This window comes from Electrona antarctica (genome assembly GCF_951216825.1).
Source record: "Electrona antarctica genome assembly, chromosome: 5".
NCBI lineage: Eukaryota > Metazoa > Chordata > Actinopteri > Myctophiformes > Myctophidae > Electrona > Electrona antarctica.
The window spans coordinates 53695567-53714766 of NC_136810.1; the positions used below are offsets into that span (position 1 = coordinate 53695567).

At 43.8% G+C, this 19200-nt stretch overlaps 1 protein-coding gene across 1 annotated transcript; it reads left to right on the top strand.

The window, feature by feature from the left end:
* Window positions 1-1303: 1303 nt before the first annotated feature.
* On the top strand, window positions 1304-17300 carry tes (testis derived transcript (3 LIM domains)). Its single transcript, XM_079501082.1, has 7 exons — window positions 1304-1543; window positions 4005-4090; window positions 5891-6494; window positions 7583-8677; window positions 11864-12079; window positions 13136-13294; window positions 14951-17300. Exons 1-7 carry the CDS (start codon window positions 1517-1519, stop codon window positions 15140-15142), a joined length of 2379 nt encoding a protein of 792 aa, XP_079357208.1. The 5' UTR covers window positions 1304-1516; the 3' UTR covers window positions 15143-17300.
* The last annotated feature ends 1900 nt before the right edge of the window (window positions 17301-19200 follow it).

Below are 19200 nucleotides of genomic sequence, written 5' to 3' on the forward strand. Positions count from 1 at the left end.
AAATTGTGTCACAGCTCTCTGGGTGCGACTGTGTGACAGGCTTGTTTCCTTTGAATGAGGAATTATGTTGTAAAGGAAGCTTCTAACCACAGCATTGCATACTTCCTGCCTCTGGGTGGTGATGATATGGCAGCTGTTTGCTTGCATGGGGCTTAAAATATGCACTACATCTGTGGACTTCACACATCAGCTGCAGGGCGTGTGTGTGTGTGTGTGTGTGTGTGTGTGTGTGTGTGTGTGTGTGTGTGTGTGTGTGTGTGTGTGTGTGTGTGTGTGTGTGTGTGTGTGTGTGTGTGTGTGCGTGCGTGCGTGCGTGCGTGCGTGCGTGCGTGTGTGTGTGTGCGTGCGCGTACGTGCGTGCGTGCACGTGCGTGCGTGTGTGTGTGTGTGAATTTCTATGTACCGAGTGACCTCAGTAGGCCTACATATAGAAATTGATTTATTGGAGATTCTGACTTTCAATAGGCTACATACATTTTGTTTTGATTGTATTGTTCCACTTTGTGCTTTAGCAATGTTGTAAACGTATGTTTTGTCATTAACAGAGGGAGTTCAACAAACCACTGCAACCCAGATTCGGCTCAAACGATGGACTAAAATGTGGAATGCCCTACCAACAGTCATTAAGACATGCAGTGAATGGCCCCTGTAAATTAATTTATCCCCATACTGTAGGCCTAATTTTTTTTCTCCCTTCTTTACTTTCTTTATATGATGATTTCCTGTTTTGTGTATGTGTACATCTCTAAAATGTTCTGATGAAATGTCATAGTCATGGTCAAAGTCAAAGACAGTAGAAGAGGATACGCGCACGCACACGCACACACACACACACACACACACACACACACACACACACACACACACACACACACACACACACACACACACACACACACACACACACACACACACACACACACACGTTATAATCTCAGCAGTCTAGGAGGCACTCACTGACTGTAACAAAGTTTGTTCCAACTTCCGCTGCCCACTTGCAGTTGCAACATGATCATAATTAAGCCTACATAATTAAACAAAATACAATGCCAGTGACTTAAGTGAAGTCTTAAAAGTTAAAACAAATATGACATGTCATGATGATGTCACTGACTGTACACTGTACACTGTACATGCACTGTCTGTATGCAGTTGTACAGTAAAAAGCTGCTCAAAGAAAGCCTCAAACTGTAATCACTCTTTGTTCGTCCGAGCAGAACAGACACGCCCTCCTGTTCGGTGATTGGCCGTGATGGGTTTTATCGGCCGCTCCTCGCGTTTCTATTGGTCAGCCGAAGGACAGCTATCAACAGCGGAAGTACCTTTGTACAATTGAATGAAGAACTACACGGGACCTCCGAGTCCGAAGTGAAAGAAAGTCTGAGTGCTTTAGTGCTTTGGTTGGGCTTTTCCTTGGTTTTTGTTACCTCGTATGTTTCTGACACCGACTTCCAGATAAGCTCTTCATATTTTCCCTTTCACCGGGAGTGAAACGGAGTCTAAATCAAAGGCGAACATGGAGATAGAGAGAGAAGTGAAGAAGGTAAGTGTTCGTTTGTCCCAGATAACACGACGGGATGGGTAACGCCCTGCAGAAGGTCCTGCAGAGAGAGAGTGAGGCAGGCAGACAGACAGACAGACAGGTGGCGATACAAGCTGTACCTTCAAGATTCAATGATCAACATCACTTTTCAGTGACTCTTGTACTGTACACACAGATTCCTGTCATGTTAAAAGTAATCACTGTTATGGTTACAGTTAAGTTGTGCTCAGTGTTACTCTTGGGTCTTGTTCTCTTTTGCATAATAATTGCCTCCCCCTGATTGATTGATTGATTGATTGAAGTATTTATTAACAGAATTACAGTACATTTCAAGCACAACTAAATACAAAAACTGGACGACCCAATAAAGCATTACACTTGTTTACAAGAGGGTCCACCTTTTTTCCAATTCATCAACCTCTCTCCTCTAACGTGATGATTACTGTGACTGTCTGTAAAATACAAAAGACTGACTGTCTGGAATGTTACTTAAAACTTTTAAAAGTATTAGCTGTGATGTCTGATCTCACAGAAGAAAGAATATATCCCACGTGGGTTTAGAGCTGTTGCCTGGATGTGGGTGGGATGTGTAGTATGACCATAAATATTGACAAGCATGGATGACCCAGACAGGCTGGGGTCTATCAGCTGTGTAGTTAATCCAGAGGCTTGCAATCGTCTGTCTCCAATCTCCATTGTCCTCTCCATCTTTAGGAAGTCCCCTGTCTGTGACCACTGACCAGCACTGCCATAATCACTTCCCTCTCTCTGACTGTCATCATTATAGAAATACAGATTATAGAATACATTTGCCAGCTGTAAAATGTTGTCTTCTTTGGACTGTGTGTTTTGGTTTCATGCTCTACAAGGAAGCATCATTTATAAATTGTTTATAAATTGTGAGGGCAGCATTATACCAACTAGCTGAATTTGCATTCGTCTGCCACTATCAAACAGCCTTCATTTTTGAAGGTTCTAATCTACAATACACCCTAGAATGGCTGGCTGTGGTGATCCTTATACACCGCCGAAACACCCGGGCTGGCATAGGAGCGATCTATAATTTATTTGGAATACATTAAATAAATGTATGTAATACATTCTAGGGCTACATCTCGGCATACATACAAAATAGCTGCTGAATTTACATACAGTTCTTTTATGTATTATAGCAGCATTACACAAGTCAGATCATAGCAAAAAGTGAGCTTTGTACTGGGCCATAGCCTTTCATTGGCCATCACGTGGTCACATCTCTGACTCATGTTTAATGGTATCACATTGTATAATCAGTGACTACTGCGCCGCTACTCCCAGCATATCTACTCTCACAGAGTGGCTCTTGGAAAATGACTCTTGGGATGTTGGAAATGTATGCAAACGCCTCTTTGTAGATTGTTGTCATCAAGACTGATTACACTGCCTGCGTAGTTTAGTCATAGCAAACAGTCACTGAAGTCAACATCAGCTCCTAAATGTACTCCAAGGAAGGAGTCTACTAAAAGAGAACATGCAGCCAGAAATGTCCATTTGTCTTTTTTTGTGTGACTGTGTGTGCCAGCCAAGATTGAAGACCGATTCTGGCAGTCCTCGAATTCCGAGATAGGGGTTGTTTGTTGTTCACATAGTTTAGCTCATTGGCTCTGTTTAACTATTTCATACTCAAACAAATCAAATACAATATAGATGGATACAATCTTCAGGCCAGTACTTGTATTTTCAGTCCCTAAACGTCTTTCTAGTTATCATTATGCATCGAGTGCATAATGGTAAAATAACTATTCACTATTATTATGAAACCGGTCAACTGTCTGTAAGCCTAATTGGTGGATGTTTTTAAGGTTGGTCTAAATGTTAAAAGCAGAAAATGTCTCCATTCCTCAGCAGTGAGTTCTTTTAATAACGTCCATGGCATGATGAGTGAATGTAGTTTGGGCCAAAAGGCCTCTCTCCTTCACAACAGGAGGACGGCGCTGCTGGGAGGCTTCTGGGGGCTCAATATCATGGAATACTTGACCATATATGGTCACAGACAGCCGTGACGACTTGAGACGGACAGCAGTGGAGTTTGACACGGGAGTCAAGACAAAAGGATGCAGATGTGAGGCGAGGGGCACCCTGGGTTCAAGTTCAGAACTTATATAAAGGATTAAGACTTGCTTGGAAAGAAAGCAATCCTTAGATGGTGGTGTATATTTTCTGTGGTTGGAGGAAGAATCTAGCTGAAAGGTTGTTTTTTTTAATCAAGAAATAGCAGACTATATAATGTTGAAGAAAAACATGAAAATCTTTCATGTTTATTCAACGTTGAGCTCCTGTAATAAATCGTATGGCTTCTTTCCCAACTTGTGGCAATACTTATTCCTTCGCCAAAGCATTTGCCAACATCACAACATTAAATCTCTGAAGCAGTCCAAACAAAGCCCTGATAGCTAATATCTTTGATCTGCTTCATTTTCAGATGACCCTGGGGCATGATTTTGGTGCCGGGGCAGCCTGTTTGAAATGCAAGGACAAATGCGAGGGCTTCGAGTTGCATTTCTGGAGGTTTGTACACATTCTATTTCATAAGGTCGCAGGTTTGAAATGAATCTGTGCACAGGTCCATATAGGATAATGTAAATAGTATAATAGTATAAGGCTATGGTCATTCCTGCAGCAGGCCTAGGTTTGAATCCGACCCAATGTCATCCCACGTCTGTCTGTCTGTCTGTCTGTCTGTCTGTCTGTCTGTCTCTCAATCTCTCTCTGTTACCATCACCAATACAACAATAACATCTTTAATAATTATTTGATCACGGGCCTGGGCCGTGGCTCAGCGGTCCAGGCTCAGGTAATCCAGTCTGGCAGTGTGCCGTGGGTTCGACTCCCGATCCCTACGGCCTTTACTGCATGTCACTCCCCCATCTCTCTCCCCATTTCCTGTCAGCCTACTGTCTGTCCCTATATAAAAAAATAAAGGCGAAAGCTGCATAAAAGAAATATTTGATCACTACACTGTGACCAGAATGATACGACATGCCATGGTGTTTGATATCGCTCAGTCTTCTCTAGCTTGTTGTACAAGCCACTGATAGTGTACGTCTGAATTAATAATAGCCATACTATGAATGTTCTGTGATTCTGTCTGACTGCAAGGTCATTGAGAATCTGGCCACACACTTGCTGTACATGAGTTACACAGGGCTCTTTTGAGTGCGTGAGGCAGAGTCCCCAAACATTCCAATGCTACAGATTATTTAAAAAGTGTCGGTGTTATCTTTTGAAAGGCGTTGCTATAATTAGTGAATATCATTATCACCACATGACGTTGTCGCCTAGATATTATACATACAGTTGACGCAGGGTGTAAACAACTTCACAACGTTTATATAACTAGTAACAGGGCTTCTTGTGTATGCTTGACATTTGTGATTCCATTCATGCCAGAGCACGTCTAGGCTAGCGGTTCTACTGGAAGTAATGACATAGTTTTCTCAGGAGAGTATGGGTGCCAGGACTTGTTAAAAGTGCAAACGTTTGCATTTTAAGCTCTCAAAACTTGTTGAATTATTGTGAAGGAACGGGCTTACAGTTCAACAATTTGACAAAAATCACACCTGTGTGAACGGAGTGGTGCAACGTGTAGGGGTCCCTAATTTGAACACAAATGCTTAAGAAGTAGTGAAAATAGCTTATCTACAAGGCCAGCTGTGAGCTTGTAAATCTGCTATTTTCACACACGTTTTGGGTCCCGGGCAAATGTCTAATTTCTCTTCTTGGTCTCGAGCTAAAAAGTTTGGGAACCATTGCACAGAGCAAGTAAACAATTTATAACTAAGAGCACACATTCCATAATAATAGTTTGTTTACCCAGCAAGCCAGTTTGGCAAGTAAGCAAATCATTGTTCCCTGTTCCATAAGAACATAATCGATGTGTCTCTTGAAAGACAAGAGGCAAGTGGTTTTTTTTGAGTGGTGCAACCACTCCAAGGAACAGCAATGTCCGTGACGTTCAACTATGGTGGCTTTTAGACGAGGATGGTGTTCATAAGAAACGGCAAAATAAAGTATCGTTTGCTGGGGTCCTTTTAGACGAGAAGGGTGTTCTCAGGAGGTGAAAACGCATCAAAGTGAAACCACCTCCCAGAGTGGAAATCTTTGAGAACGCCGTTTTATCCCTTCTCCGTGTAAACAGGCAAAACGGTGAATCCGCAAAACTTATGACATCATGATTTGCACCACTTTATTTTTGTAGTACCTGCCACCTGCACATAAAGGTGGATTTTCCTGCTTTGCACAATAAAGTAATATTGAAGCCATTATCGTTCCCTCGCCTTCCTCCTTCCTCCTCCTCCTCCTCCACAGAAAGATCTGCCGGAACTGCAAGTGTGGCCTGGCGGAGCACGACGTCCAGATGATCTCCGAGGAGAACCGGAGGGTGGGGAAGCTCTTCGAGGACACCAAGTACACGGGCCTCATCGCCAAGCTCAAGACGGACGGAATCAAGGGCAGCTACAAGGGCAACATGGTCACCATCAGCCTAAGTGGCCCTTCCACTGCGTACGTGGTTCCACCCAGTGGCTCCGCCGCTGTCGTGCCACCACCCAGTGCCGCCGCTGGATCTGTTCGGCCCGGTGGTGCCGCTGCTGGTTCTGGACAGCCTGGTGGTGCCGGTTCTGGGCAGCCTGGTGGTGCCCCCGGTGGTGCCGGTTCTGTACATCCCGGTGGTGCCGCTGCCGGGTCTGTTCAGCAGCGTGTCAGTGCGTGGGCAGTGCCAGCGCCAGCCAGCACCCAGCATGCCCAGCCAAAGCCAGCCGGCGTGGCTGCGGTCAAGGGCCTCAAGGCTAGCACAGTGCCAATGACCGTCAGCACCGCAGCAGCCAACGTGGTGCCAGTCAAGAAAGATGTGCCCATGCACTCTGTGACATACGAATGGGCGCCCCCAGTGGCCAACACCAACAAGTACATGGTAAGAATATTAAGTTATTATATTAAAAGGCACAATGTCAGCACAATCATTACACAGACATTTCTGAATTTTGCGGTGGCGAGCTCTAAATACACAGAATGCATACGGTATTTTGTCAGTAGCAGTGTCCCTTAGTTTAACCCATTTTGGGCGGGAACCCCTTTTGGTGTTTTAAACATTGTTATAATTTAGCTATTGAAAAATAGCAGATCTACAAGCTCATAGCGCGCCACCGAGTGGCGCGCTACAAGCTTGTAGGTCTGCTATTTTTGAAAAATCGTGAAAATATTTATTTCAGAAAACTGGAGGATTTAGAAGATTTTTTTTTAATTTTGAGATCAGGCCTAAATGGGTGAAACATGTAATTTTTATATCTGTGACCTCCTAAGTGGGCCCCAAGCTCCCATCCAGCACCTGGAGAGAATAGAATCTGTTGGGAGTTGAGCGAGAAGAATTATGTTGACCTTCTGACCTTTGGATCAGATAAATCGGATTTACTGTTCATGGTTGAACACCGTTCATCTAGGGACACTTTGTAATGAAGATAATTTGTCCTCCATAGTTCAAAGTTAAAAAAAATCTAAGAAAACATAAATCTGTGAGTACGGTCCCCTCTGAAACACCAGCTTTGATTCGACAGAAGTTGTGATATGTGACGACGGCTGCTTCAGGCAGTCGCCTCACTAAAGAGATCATCCCTAATGGACTTTAATGTCTCTCACAAGTTGAGGAATCTTAAGAACTACCCTGTATCTGTCTGTTTAGTCTATTTCTGTATCTCTGGCTTCCTGTTATAGCTTCTCTCTCTCCACATTCTCCCTGTGTTTTTCCAATTCATTCACTTTTCACTCAGCGTCGACTTACTGTTTACTTTACCCTCATCACTTTTCTTCTCCACACACCTAACTTATCTCCACCTCCAGTGGTGGAAAGTAACTAAGTACATGTACTCGAGTATTAGTTTATAAGTTACAATAAGTAGAATTTTGAAATATTTCAAACTTCCAATACTTTTAAAACAATTGAGTACTTTTTCCACCACTGCTTTAATATCTGCTTCTCCGTCTCCTTCCCCTGCTACCGACCAGGCGGTGTGCTACATGGAGCTGCTCCCGCCTGAGAAGCGGCCGGTGGCCGGTTCGGAGGGGGCGGCGTACCGCCGGACGCAGATGGCCTGCCAGCTGCCGGAGCACGACCAGGACCCGTCCAAGTGCCACGAGTTGAGCCCCGCCGAGGTCAAGCAGATGGAGCAATACGTCCGCAAGTACAAGGACGAGGCCCTCGGCATGGGAGACATCATGCTGCCCGAGGAGATGTTCCTGGCTAGGGCTGGGGTTGCAGGGCAGGGAGGTGGTGTTGGAGCTGGGCCAGGAGGGCCTGGGTCAGGTACGAGACCTGGTGTGGGAGTTGGAGGAGGACCCGGAGCCATGAAGGCAGGAGGGGTGGGGGCAGGTGTTGGAGGGGCTGCCCCCGGAGGTGTGGGTACTGTGCCCGGTACCGGTGGTTATGGACCGGGAATAGGATCAGCTGGAAGTGGTGTTGGAGCGGGCTACGGGCCTGGGGCTGGTGTTGGAGCGGGCTACGGGCCTGGAGCTGGTGTTGGAGCGGGCTACGGGCCTGGGGCTGGTGTTGGAGCGGGCTACGGGCCTGGAGCTGGTGTTGGAGCAGGCAACGGGCCTGGAGCTGGTGTTGGAGCAGGCAACGGGCCTGGGGCTGGCGTTGGAGCGGGCTATGGGCCTGGGGCTGGCGTTGGAGCGGGCTACGGGGCTGGTGTTGGAGCCGGCTACGGGCCTGGGGCTGGCGTTGGAGCGGGCTATGGGCCTGGGGCTGGCGTTGGAGCGGGCTACGGGGCTGGTGTTGGAGCCGGCTACGGGCCTGGGGTTGGTGGTGGTACTGTTGCGGGCTATGGACAAGATGCTGGGGTTGCGGGCTATGGACAAGGTGTAGGGGGTGCTGGGGTTGCGGGCTATGGACAAGGTGTAGGGGGTGCTGGGGTTGCGGGCTATGGACAAGGTGTAGGGGGTGCTGGGGTTGCGGGCTATGGACAAGGTGTAGGGGGTGCTGGGGTTGGTGGTGGTATTGGAGGACCAGAGATTGGGCCAAGAGACATGGGCACTGCTACTACTGCTGGAGCCATGGGCATCCCCGGAGCTCCACAAGCTGGACTGCCTCAGCGGGCATTTGTAAGTATAAAGCCTATGGCCAATGGCACACCTATATCTATCTATCTATCTATATATCTATCTATCTATCTATCTATCTATCTATCTATCTATCTATCTCATCACAGACACATCACATCATTCACAGACCCTGTATACGTCTGTCTAACCCCGGCATAACTCTGAAACTGTCCGACCAAACAACCTCAAATTTGGCACGTGTGTGTGTCCCATATGACCCGGTCGCATGTTCTCATATTGCGATTGCACAGATCCACTGGGTATCAAGAGAGACGGTAAGGAAGTGTCCTTGTAGAGTAGACGGTAGACTAGGCTCTTCATCGACCGCAAAGAAAAAGTCACTGTACACAGAAGTCCGTTAAGTGCCAGGGGGTGGACACCAGTTTTGGTCCTGGGTGCCATTTTAGCCCATTTTATAATGGGATAAAAGAAAGAAAATGTAATTCTATTGTGCATGTCATGTGCATGTCATCACCTGCACACAAGATTAGAGGAATTTTCAAAATTATGGATACAAAAGGGGGAAAAAAAGAATATAAAAAAAGAAAACGTAAACTTTTAAACTCGTCTTAACGTCCCTGGCAATCAGTGCATAATTAGATTCAGCTCGTCTTAACGTCCCTGGCACTTAAACAGTTTTAAACAGCAATTCACTGTGTACATTGTACCTACATAATCACGTACCTGCCATCCCTGTTTTGGGTTTGTCATTATAGGCAAAAACTTAAAAATGTACCAAAAATTACAACATTTTCAAAAAAATATTGAAAATGGCAGATCTACAGTACAAGCTCACAACGTTGTGAAGATCAAAGGGGGTGCATACTTAGTTTAGACTAGTCATTGGTTAGACATGGGTTAAGGTTAGGTTTAGGTGTGCTGCCCCTTGGGAGGTTAGGGTTAGGTTTCTGGTTTAAGGACTTCAGTGTTTTGTACCATACTATTGTATGAGTACCGAACAAAATGCACCCAATGACTAAACTAAGTACTGTCTAAACTAAGTACTGCACCCGATCAAAGTGTATATACAAAAAGTATATAGTGCTTAAAGGGGCATTCCACTCATTTTCAACATTTTACTATGTCATTAATATACCTTAGAGCTGTTGTGTGGAAATAATAAAAAGGTCCCCCCATTCTGTGTTTCCTAGAACTGGAGGTCTATGTGTTTCACCATGTTAATGATTTTTTTGTTGATGCTTTTTCTAGGAAACACAGAACAGATGGACTTTTTTATTATTTCCACACAACACCTCTAAGGTATATTAATGACATAGTAAAATGTCGAAAATAAGTGGTATCCCCCTTTAGTGGTTAACATTTCCCCCGTGATGTAGTTTATTTGCTAAATCTGATGAAAAATATTTTATTTTGTTTTTACTGGTGGGGTTTTTTTACTGGTGGAAATAACAGCAACTCAAGTAGGTTTTTATCAAGCACCAGTGAGGTTAATAATGATGTTGTTCCTATACTGAACACAAGGTGGACCCAAAGGCTAAATCATGAGTCGGTGGGTCTTGCTTGCCCTTCTAGAGCAGGGCATGGTAACTCTGCACAGTGATGGTTTGAGTTTGAATTCATGCTGAACTGTGACTCATAACTGGAAACAATTTTTTTTTTCTTCTTATGAAACAGAGAAGTGATTTATTGTGCTCGGCTGCCCTGAAGTTCCAGTCATACCATATGCAGTTGGTTAGTCTAGCTACAGGGAAGACCTGGTCTGATTTATTCAAATGACATCGTCGTTATGTAACTCAGTGCTGATTTTAATTTTGATGAAAGAATAGACGGGGCGTTGCGCAAGAGTGTTGGTTATATCGAGATCCTCGCTCTTAATCAAATTTGATGACTGGCAATCATTTTCTCTGCTTCAGTTATTCTGTTGTATTTAATTTAACCGCACCCTCAATGTTATTCCCCTTTCTAGCATTTACTCTTTTAACCTTCTGTTATTTCTTGGTCTTGTTCGCAACCAGCTAAACATGAATATGTTATTAGGGTCATTTACTCAAGCTTAATATATGGTCCTCTTCCAGACACATACACACACACACCTACATACCTTTCAGTCTGTCAGCAGTTGTGTCACTGTAACAACAAAGCTGAAATCAACTGCGACAGGCGATGTCACAAATTACATAATCGCCTAGTCGCATTTATTTAATTGAGATCATCGCAATTATTAATCGTCATCATTGTTTCCATGTTGAAACCTTTTCAGTTTTCATACATGTTCCCCAAACTAACGCAAAGCTCACAATGCATCACGATGCAACACATTGTGAGGTTGTCAGTCATTTCTTTATATATTGAAGTTATTTCTATTTCTTTATGTAGTTAAGTTATTTGTCACATCTGCCCTGTGCAAGTTCTGTTTACAAAGTGGCAAGCGGAAATATAATTTGCATTCACGCGTTCCGATGTTAAATGCCAAAAAAAAGAACACAATCTCAAACTTTATTAGCAATTATCTGCACGACAATAAATAGTATAGAGAGAAACATCACGATCATGACAGCCCTACTGTACATGCAACTTTTGGTGTTTTAACTAAGCATTATGTTATACTTTAGCTATTGAAAAATAGCAGATCTACAAGCTCATAGCGCGCCACCGAGTGGCGCGCTACGAGCTTGTAGGTCTGCTATTTTTGAAAAATCGTAAAATTGCGGCACAAATCTTTGAATATATATTCTTTCATAGCGAATGTTTTTTTTTATTTCGACGTCGGGCCTAAATGGGTTAATCCAGAGTAAGTTACAGTAAACTAGAACAACACATGGTACTACATCAAATACAGATAGTCATCAAGGAGCAAGCTTGATGGTGTCGTAATGGCTGATTTTACATGTGCTGAAAATAGCAGATATACAAGCTCACAACGCGTCGCAGCGCAGCGTGTTGTGAGCTTGTAGATCAGCTGTTTTCAGCATGCAACCAAGCATATACCGTGACTTGTCTTTTAGTTCTACCGGATCTCTTGTCCACTAGTCCCTCCTAACATTTTAGTCTAGTTTTTATTTCTGATGAAATTGTCAATATATTTAGTCTTAGTTTTAGTCCGTTTTTAATCCGTTTTCGCCAGTGAAAAAAGGTAGTTGACGAACATTTTTCGTCATAGTTTCAGTCGACAAAATCAACACTGCTATCAACTTGTCTTGTCTCGTCCCCCTCTTCTCCCTTTAGTCGTGCAACCACTGTCAGCAGCCCATGCGGCAGGGTGACCCGGCGGTGTACGCGGAGAGGGCGGGCTACGATAAGATGTGGCACCCCGCCTGCTTCGTCTGCTGCAAGTGCAGCGAGCTGCTGGTGGACATGATCTACTTCTGGAAGAAAGGCAAGCTGTACTGCGGCCGTCACTACGGCGACAGCGAGAAGCCCCGCTGTGGAGGCTGCGACGAGGTGAGAGACGTCGGTCGAGGTGTGGCCACTGTCTGTGTTTGGTTGGATTTAGAGACTTGACGCGGGAGTGGGTTTTCACTCCTTTCCCATCCCACTCCCACAGAAAAAAATCCCTTCCCGTCCAAATCCCGGGCCAGAGTAAAACAAAATCCCATCCCATGCCATCCCACTCCTGGTAGAATGACACCCGATCCAACCCCCACTCAAAATTATTCCCACTCTCATCCCGCTACTGTTGTATTTATTTATTAACGCCTTTAATTTAAGCGCCAGTACTTTAGGGGGGCGGTAGCTGACCAGTGCAAAACGTTTTTGACCAAACAGCTTAAAATGGCCGACAATTAGTTCCGGTTCAAACTCTAGTAAACATCCGCTAGTTTTTTTCACGGGACAGCAGCAGAGGTGAATCGTCCGGGCGATCGTAGTTTTTGGCATATCTAAGTCAAATTAAGCTCGAATAATGCAAATAAAGACAGCGTGCGTGCGTGAACGAGCATGCACGCGAGACTTTTGGCCATTTTTAGGTAGTTGTGATCGGCCGTTAGCTAAAAATGCTAAAAAAAGCTATTTTTAATTTCTTTTCCCCGGATTATTGGCAATAAAACAAATCTCGGGATGCCGGGCATGGCATCAATTGCAATGGTAAATTAATCTCGTTCTCTCGTGGGTAGCGCTTAACCTGTTAACATTATAAGAACTTACGGTCAATGAGTCCGTATCATGATTATCTGGCTGAAAATGGCCCCATCTTTTCTTAGCAAGGCGACCCACTTCCACAATGCGATCAACAACAAAGAGCCTAGCGAGCCAAGATTAATAGATAATTTGGACCGCAAACGAAGGGGTAGTGTCATTATTGGTAAAAAAATGAAATTCCCCTTTAAGTCATTTTTACATTTCATTGGTCTTCCTGTGCAGCTGAGGCTGCTGAGATGGCAATGTTTACTTGTGATACTTTTAATCACTGTGTTATAAAAGTTTCCACCAAATGGCCTGTTTTTATGTCATCATGTATTGTACTCACTTGCCTCTCTTTTCTTTTGCGTGTGTCCACAGCTGATCTTCAGTAATGAGTACACCCAGGCGGAGGAGCAGAACTGGCATCTGAAGCACTTCTGCTGTTATGACTGTGACCTTATCCTGGCCGGGGAGACGTATGTCATGGAGAAAGACAAACCTGTCTGCACACCCTGTTATATGAAGAGCCATGCTGTGGTAAGGGCCGAGAGAGGGGACGGAGAAAGTGTGTGTGCGTGTGCACATGTGCCTGCTTGTGTGAGAGATGAGTGTTGGCTGACAGTGACCACCATACTCGCCATGTGTTTACACAATTATTACACTTAAAGGAGCATTCAGTGATTTGGGTGATTTGGAAAAAGAACCGGTCCACCCGGTAACAAGATGTGCACATGCACACGCTCTACAGTGGGGGAAGTACAACAGACCAACAGCACGCGCACCAATGCCCGCCCCACTCGATCATGATTGGAAGAAGGCCCCTCTCATCCTGATTGGATGAAGGCTTTGCCACCCAAAGCCCAAACCGAAACTAGGGTTTTTTGACCCCAGGGGCTCACTGGGGACAGGGAGGAACTCCTTATATGGTCAGAACACTTTATAGTAGGGAGGATTATCCAAAAAATAAGTGATATTTGAATTAAGTGAAATCACTGAATATACCTTTAATCCCTACAGACCAAACTGTGCTAATGGACCTTCATGTTCACACGCATGCAAAATCAATCATCCAAATCAATACAAACTTGAATGAAAATAGCAGTGGAGTTGGCAGTTTTTATTCTCTGTGATTGAACTCAGCTCATAAGGGGGAGGCGTCATTAGGCGTCCTGTGGCACTGAGTGAGTTTTAATGGGACTAACTCTGTACATTTACAGTGTCTTAACTGAGAAAGAAATAACTATAACATATCTGTTTACTGTGTCAAAAAAAAGTATTTGGCACTAGTATTCTTGGAACTGTAGTTATTCCTGTACAGCTTGCTCAAACCAATATTGCACTAATATGTATAGTGTATTTTCTGTATACATGGTTGTGCCTTATTGCACATTCTATAATGCAGACACTAAGCTACCTCCCATGACTGCTACATGATGAATCCCTCTCATGGGGCCTTTTCCCTGTTATCTTATTGTCTTGTCTTGGTTGTTGTTATTGATGCTATATTGATGTTGGCATATTAATGTTTGCAAAGATAATTCAAAATGTTGAACTCTTGGGGATTATCAACTTCTCAATGTTCTTCTAATGTGTGCACCTACAGTATGTGATTATGTCAGTGGTCCTTGATGGGAGCGTAAAATGAAACCAAATGGAACCGTACAGGTCCATTTGGTTTCATTTTTACGCTCCCAAGGGTTAAATTATTGTTAAACAAGAAGTCTACACAATTAGAGAATGTAGAAGAATTGTTATGTCGATCAACGTTTGCCTGTTCTCTCTCCTATGGTACCAACATTAACACAGCATGGAATTGAAAGGCAACAAAACCTAATCGAACGACAGCACCACGTTCTTTAGTTTTGGGTCTGAGAGGCTAAATCTCATCAAACGGGTGGTCTTTGGCTCAAATGCCAAATGGACCTTGATGGTTGAAAACCACTGTATTATCCCATTTTGGGCGGGAACCCCTTTTGGTGTTTTAAACATTGTTATAATTTAGCTATTGAAAAATAGCAGATCTACAAGCTCATAGCGCGCCACCGAGTGGCGCGCTACGAGCTTGTAGGTCTGCTATTTTTGAAAAATCGTGAAAATATTTATTTCAGAAAACTGGAGGATTTAGAAGATTTTTTTTTTAATTTTTGAGGTCAGGCCTAAAATGTGTTAAATGTCCTTTCCCCCCTCTTCCAGAAATGCACTGCCTGTAACAACCCCGTGGAGCCCGAGGCCCAGCGTGTGTCCTACGGGGACCACCACTGGCACGCGGAGCCGCAGTGTTTCCAGTGCTCCTGCTGCTCAAAGTGTCTCATCGGACAGCGCTTCATGGCCATGGAGGCCTTCCTCTTCTGCTCGGTGGAGTGCAAGAAGCAAACCATGTCTTAGATTAGCCTACTGTAGTATGTTGTTAACCTGTCTTCCAGATAACTTGTCTTCCAGAGAAGTGTGTGTGTGTGTGTGTGTGTGTGTGTGTGTGTGTGTGTGTGTGTGTGTGTGTGTGTGTGTGTGTGTGTGTGTGTGTGTGTGTGTGTGTGTGTGTGTGTGTGTGTGTGTGTGTGTGTGTGATAATCAGTCTTTGTCTTCATACAACTGATTATAATAAAAGCCTAATTTATACTCTTCAGAATAACATTGTACCTTGCCTAAAATTATTAATCTTCAAGCAAGCGTGTCAGCGTAAAGTTATTTTAGACAAGTGACATCGTTGTACTTGAGCTTAAACTTCAGTTCAGACATCTACAGTATTTCTTTGTTTTGGTCATTGGGGCAGAGGCGTATCTACAATAAGGCGAGGGCAAACATCCGCCTGTCCAAATCCATTTCTGGCCTGGTCAAGTTCAAGTTTCAAGTTCAAGTTTATTGGTCATTTAAAATAAACACACCTTATACAATGTATTCAGGATATATTTGTTTTTGTTGACCAAAAGGGAGTGTTTGGCAGAAGCCTCAGCTTATAATGCCATCCCTTTTAATATTCAATAACTACTATAACGGATGAAAAATACCAACAAAAAACAAAAACAAGACAAAAACAAAACAAGCATAACAAAACAAAAACAAGACAAACACAAACAAAACATACAAACAAAAAAACGAAAATCCATACATTGAGAAAAAAAGAGGACAAAAACAAGACCTGAGAACTATTAATGGACAGCTGATTGGCCGTTGCGGTAGAGCGCGACCCTCAATCACCCATTGGAATGTAAATGCATGCCTTTCAGCCTTTGTATCCTACTCGTCTGGCAGGTATATATCTCTTTGAAAACCTTTAGTGCTACGATTGTAGACGACAATTAACACATCTTGCCTGCCCAGAACGTAATTCCTGGATACGCCACTGCATTGGGGGACCAAAACTGAAATCTTTAATCATCAGCTCAAAAATAAGTGGGAAAACTACTAGTAATGATGACTCTGAAAGTAAACTGCCTTTTAATTAGCCCGCTGGTGTCTTATGAGAAACACGTCTTCTCTTACTAAACAAGCACTGTTTTTGTAATACTTGTTTTTTGGGGAATTTCTTGTATTACACTGTTTTATTTGTGGATCCTCAAACCTCAGTCTGTATTTACGCTAGCCTTTACTCGCTGAACCAACTCTTATTGTGCAAATTTATAATAAATCCCTGTAGGCCAGTGGTTCCCAAAGTGGGGTCCGGGGACCCCCAGGGGTACTTGAGGGAGTTCCAGGGGGGACCCAGCTAAATGATAATTTGCAACCAAATGGACCCTTATGGGTCTGTAACTCAGAGAGTGTACAAATGGAACCAAATGGACCCTAGCGTGTCCATTTGGTTCCATTTGTACACTCTCAGAGTTAAATTAACAGTGGTTTTACAATATAAATTGGGGTACCAGAGATAGAAATGCCATTAAATCAGGGGTCCGTAGCATAATGCGTGTGAAACTGGGTGTCCATGAAATTAACATGTTTCGGAATCACTGCTAGAGCCGTAAAAATCCTCCCTTATCGGGGTCACTGGCATATGTTTTCAAATGGGGGGTCCGTGGCCTAATAGATGTTGATTTGGGGGTCCTTGACACGAAAAAGTTTGGGAACCACTGCTATAGGCGTCGTATGACAAATGGCGTCAAACTAGCATACATCCATAAGCACACAACGTGTCGTGAGCTTATACGGTAGATGTGCTATTTTTTTATTTAGTTAGAGAATCTTAGAACATCATTTGTGACGACATGCTCAAAATAGGGATGCCACCTAGAAGTGGTTAATGGATTTCCCATAGACTGCATTTACTGATATTACTAGCAATATTTGTGTTACTCGCCTGCAGAGACCAAGTTAAGCAAGCAATTAAAATGGAACTGTTTAACCAAGTTTATCTTATATATATAGCGATAAGTCAGTAATATTGTAAATTGTTAAGGCCAAGTTGCCCATCTTACAACCATACAACTTTTTGTTTTATTTCCCCTATCACTGTTTGTGCTTTTGTGCCATTTTGTTTCCATTCAATGAAATAAATTGCACTTTACTGTTTTTTTCTATATAACTGAATAAATGTTTTTTTTGCATCATGTATTCGTTTTGTCTTTCTTCAGATGTAAGAAACTCTGAGCCAACTCCAGACGTCTCCTTGTTCAAACTAAAAATCACAGCTCATTGACAATAAACCAGCAAGCACAGCCATGCCCCCACTGTGCTGTGGTAGCTGGGCTGACAGGGAAACTTACTATAGTAGCTCAATGTTCCCTTATGGAAAACCCACCTCAGAACCTCTTGTATTTTCACCCACAGTGGAAATGAAGCACAATTCAAGGAAGCCTCTCTCTCAGAGGAACCTCAATTGTCTCGAATGGCAGCTGGCGGCCGTTTTCCCTGTGTTTAGAGCTGCAATTCCAAAACGTTTTTGAGTGGTGCAACCACTCCAAGGAACAGCAATGTCCGTGTTCACCTATGTGACTCGTGTTAACCTATGTTTGTGTGTGACTCATGTGTGACTCATGAGTACCAGTAGGGGCGCTGTCGTGCCAGAAACATAGAGAGAGAAATAGTGCTGCACTGTTGCCTGCTAATGAGAGCGAGAGAGAGAGGGGGGGGGGGGTAAGGGGGGGAGTTGCACCACTGAGTTCACACGGGTGTGATTTTTTGTGTGTGTGTGTGTGTGTGTGTGAATAAAACAACTGATATATGTATACGTAGAAAAGTACTAAACGGTTGTGTTGTGACGTCCGTTACTATACGACTGAGGAAATGGACTGCATACCAAACATTCAAACACTTATATGTACAGTATGTAAATGTACGGTATTAGCACATAGATTCTGCACAATGCACATTCTATAAATCATTGCTGGATGTTGCCCCACTGCACATCCCTCATTGCTGCTTTATTAGCTGATAATGTTTATTATATCTCTCTCACCACTGGTTCTATTTATCTGATGAATTGCATGTGGGAGAAATCCCAGGAGCTTTAAAGGGGCATTCCACTCATTTTCAACATTTTACTATGTCATTAATGTACCTTAGAGCTGTTGTGTGGAAATAATAAAAAAGTTCCCCCATTCTGTGTTTCCTAGAACTAGAGGTCTGAAAAAAATCATTAACATGGTGAAACACATCTTGATGATGTCATCAAGATGTGTTTCACCATGTTAATGATTTTTTTCATAATTACAGTTCTAGGAAATACAAAATGGGGGGACTTTTTTTTATTATTTCCACACAACAGCTCTAAGGTATATTAATGACATAGTAAAATGTTGAAAATGGGTGGTTTTCCCCTTTAAGCCTCACCTCTTAAGCCGTTATATGGCCTGCTCTGCCTGGATAACCGCAGCCTCACCTTTCAGACCTCCATCTCTACATCTCCATTCAATTAAGCCTGGAAGCCACCGCCCACTGCAGTGGAAAGGGGGTGGGGTTTGGAATCATCTCTCCTTCCTTCCTTTGATGTCAGAGTGCTGTTGGAATTTGCATTGTGCTAAAGTTTCATATTGGTGTGTGTGTGTGTGTGTGTGTGTGTGTGTCTGTTTGCATGTATTTGGTTTCACGTTGGAATTTGCATTGTGCTGTAGTTTCCACAAGCAAGTCTGCCAGAAAAGCACACCACACCCACGCACACACATACACGCACGCACGCACGCATGCACGCACACACACATACTACTTCTACCACCAGCACCAGCATGGCATTTTCATAGGCAGACTGGCGCTTGTTTTGTCTCAGCTCCATGCTGACCCATGTAGATGGAGCTGAGCTGATTTGCTGGTGGTTTGTCTCCAAGGCAAGCAGCCAACCAGGGCCAGATGAGGCTGGTCGGTGTTCTCCTGAGAGAGATGGGGGAATCTCTTCTAGGGGCGACTGTGGCTCAGGAGGTAGAGCAGGTCGTCCAATGATCCATGGGTCGGCGGTTCGAATCCCGGCTCCTCCTGTCTACATGTCGAAGTGTCCTTGGGCAAGACACTGAACTCCA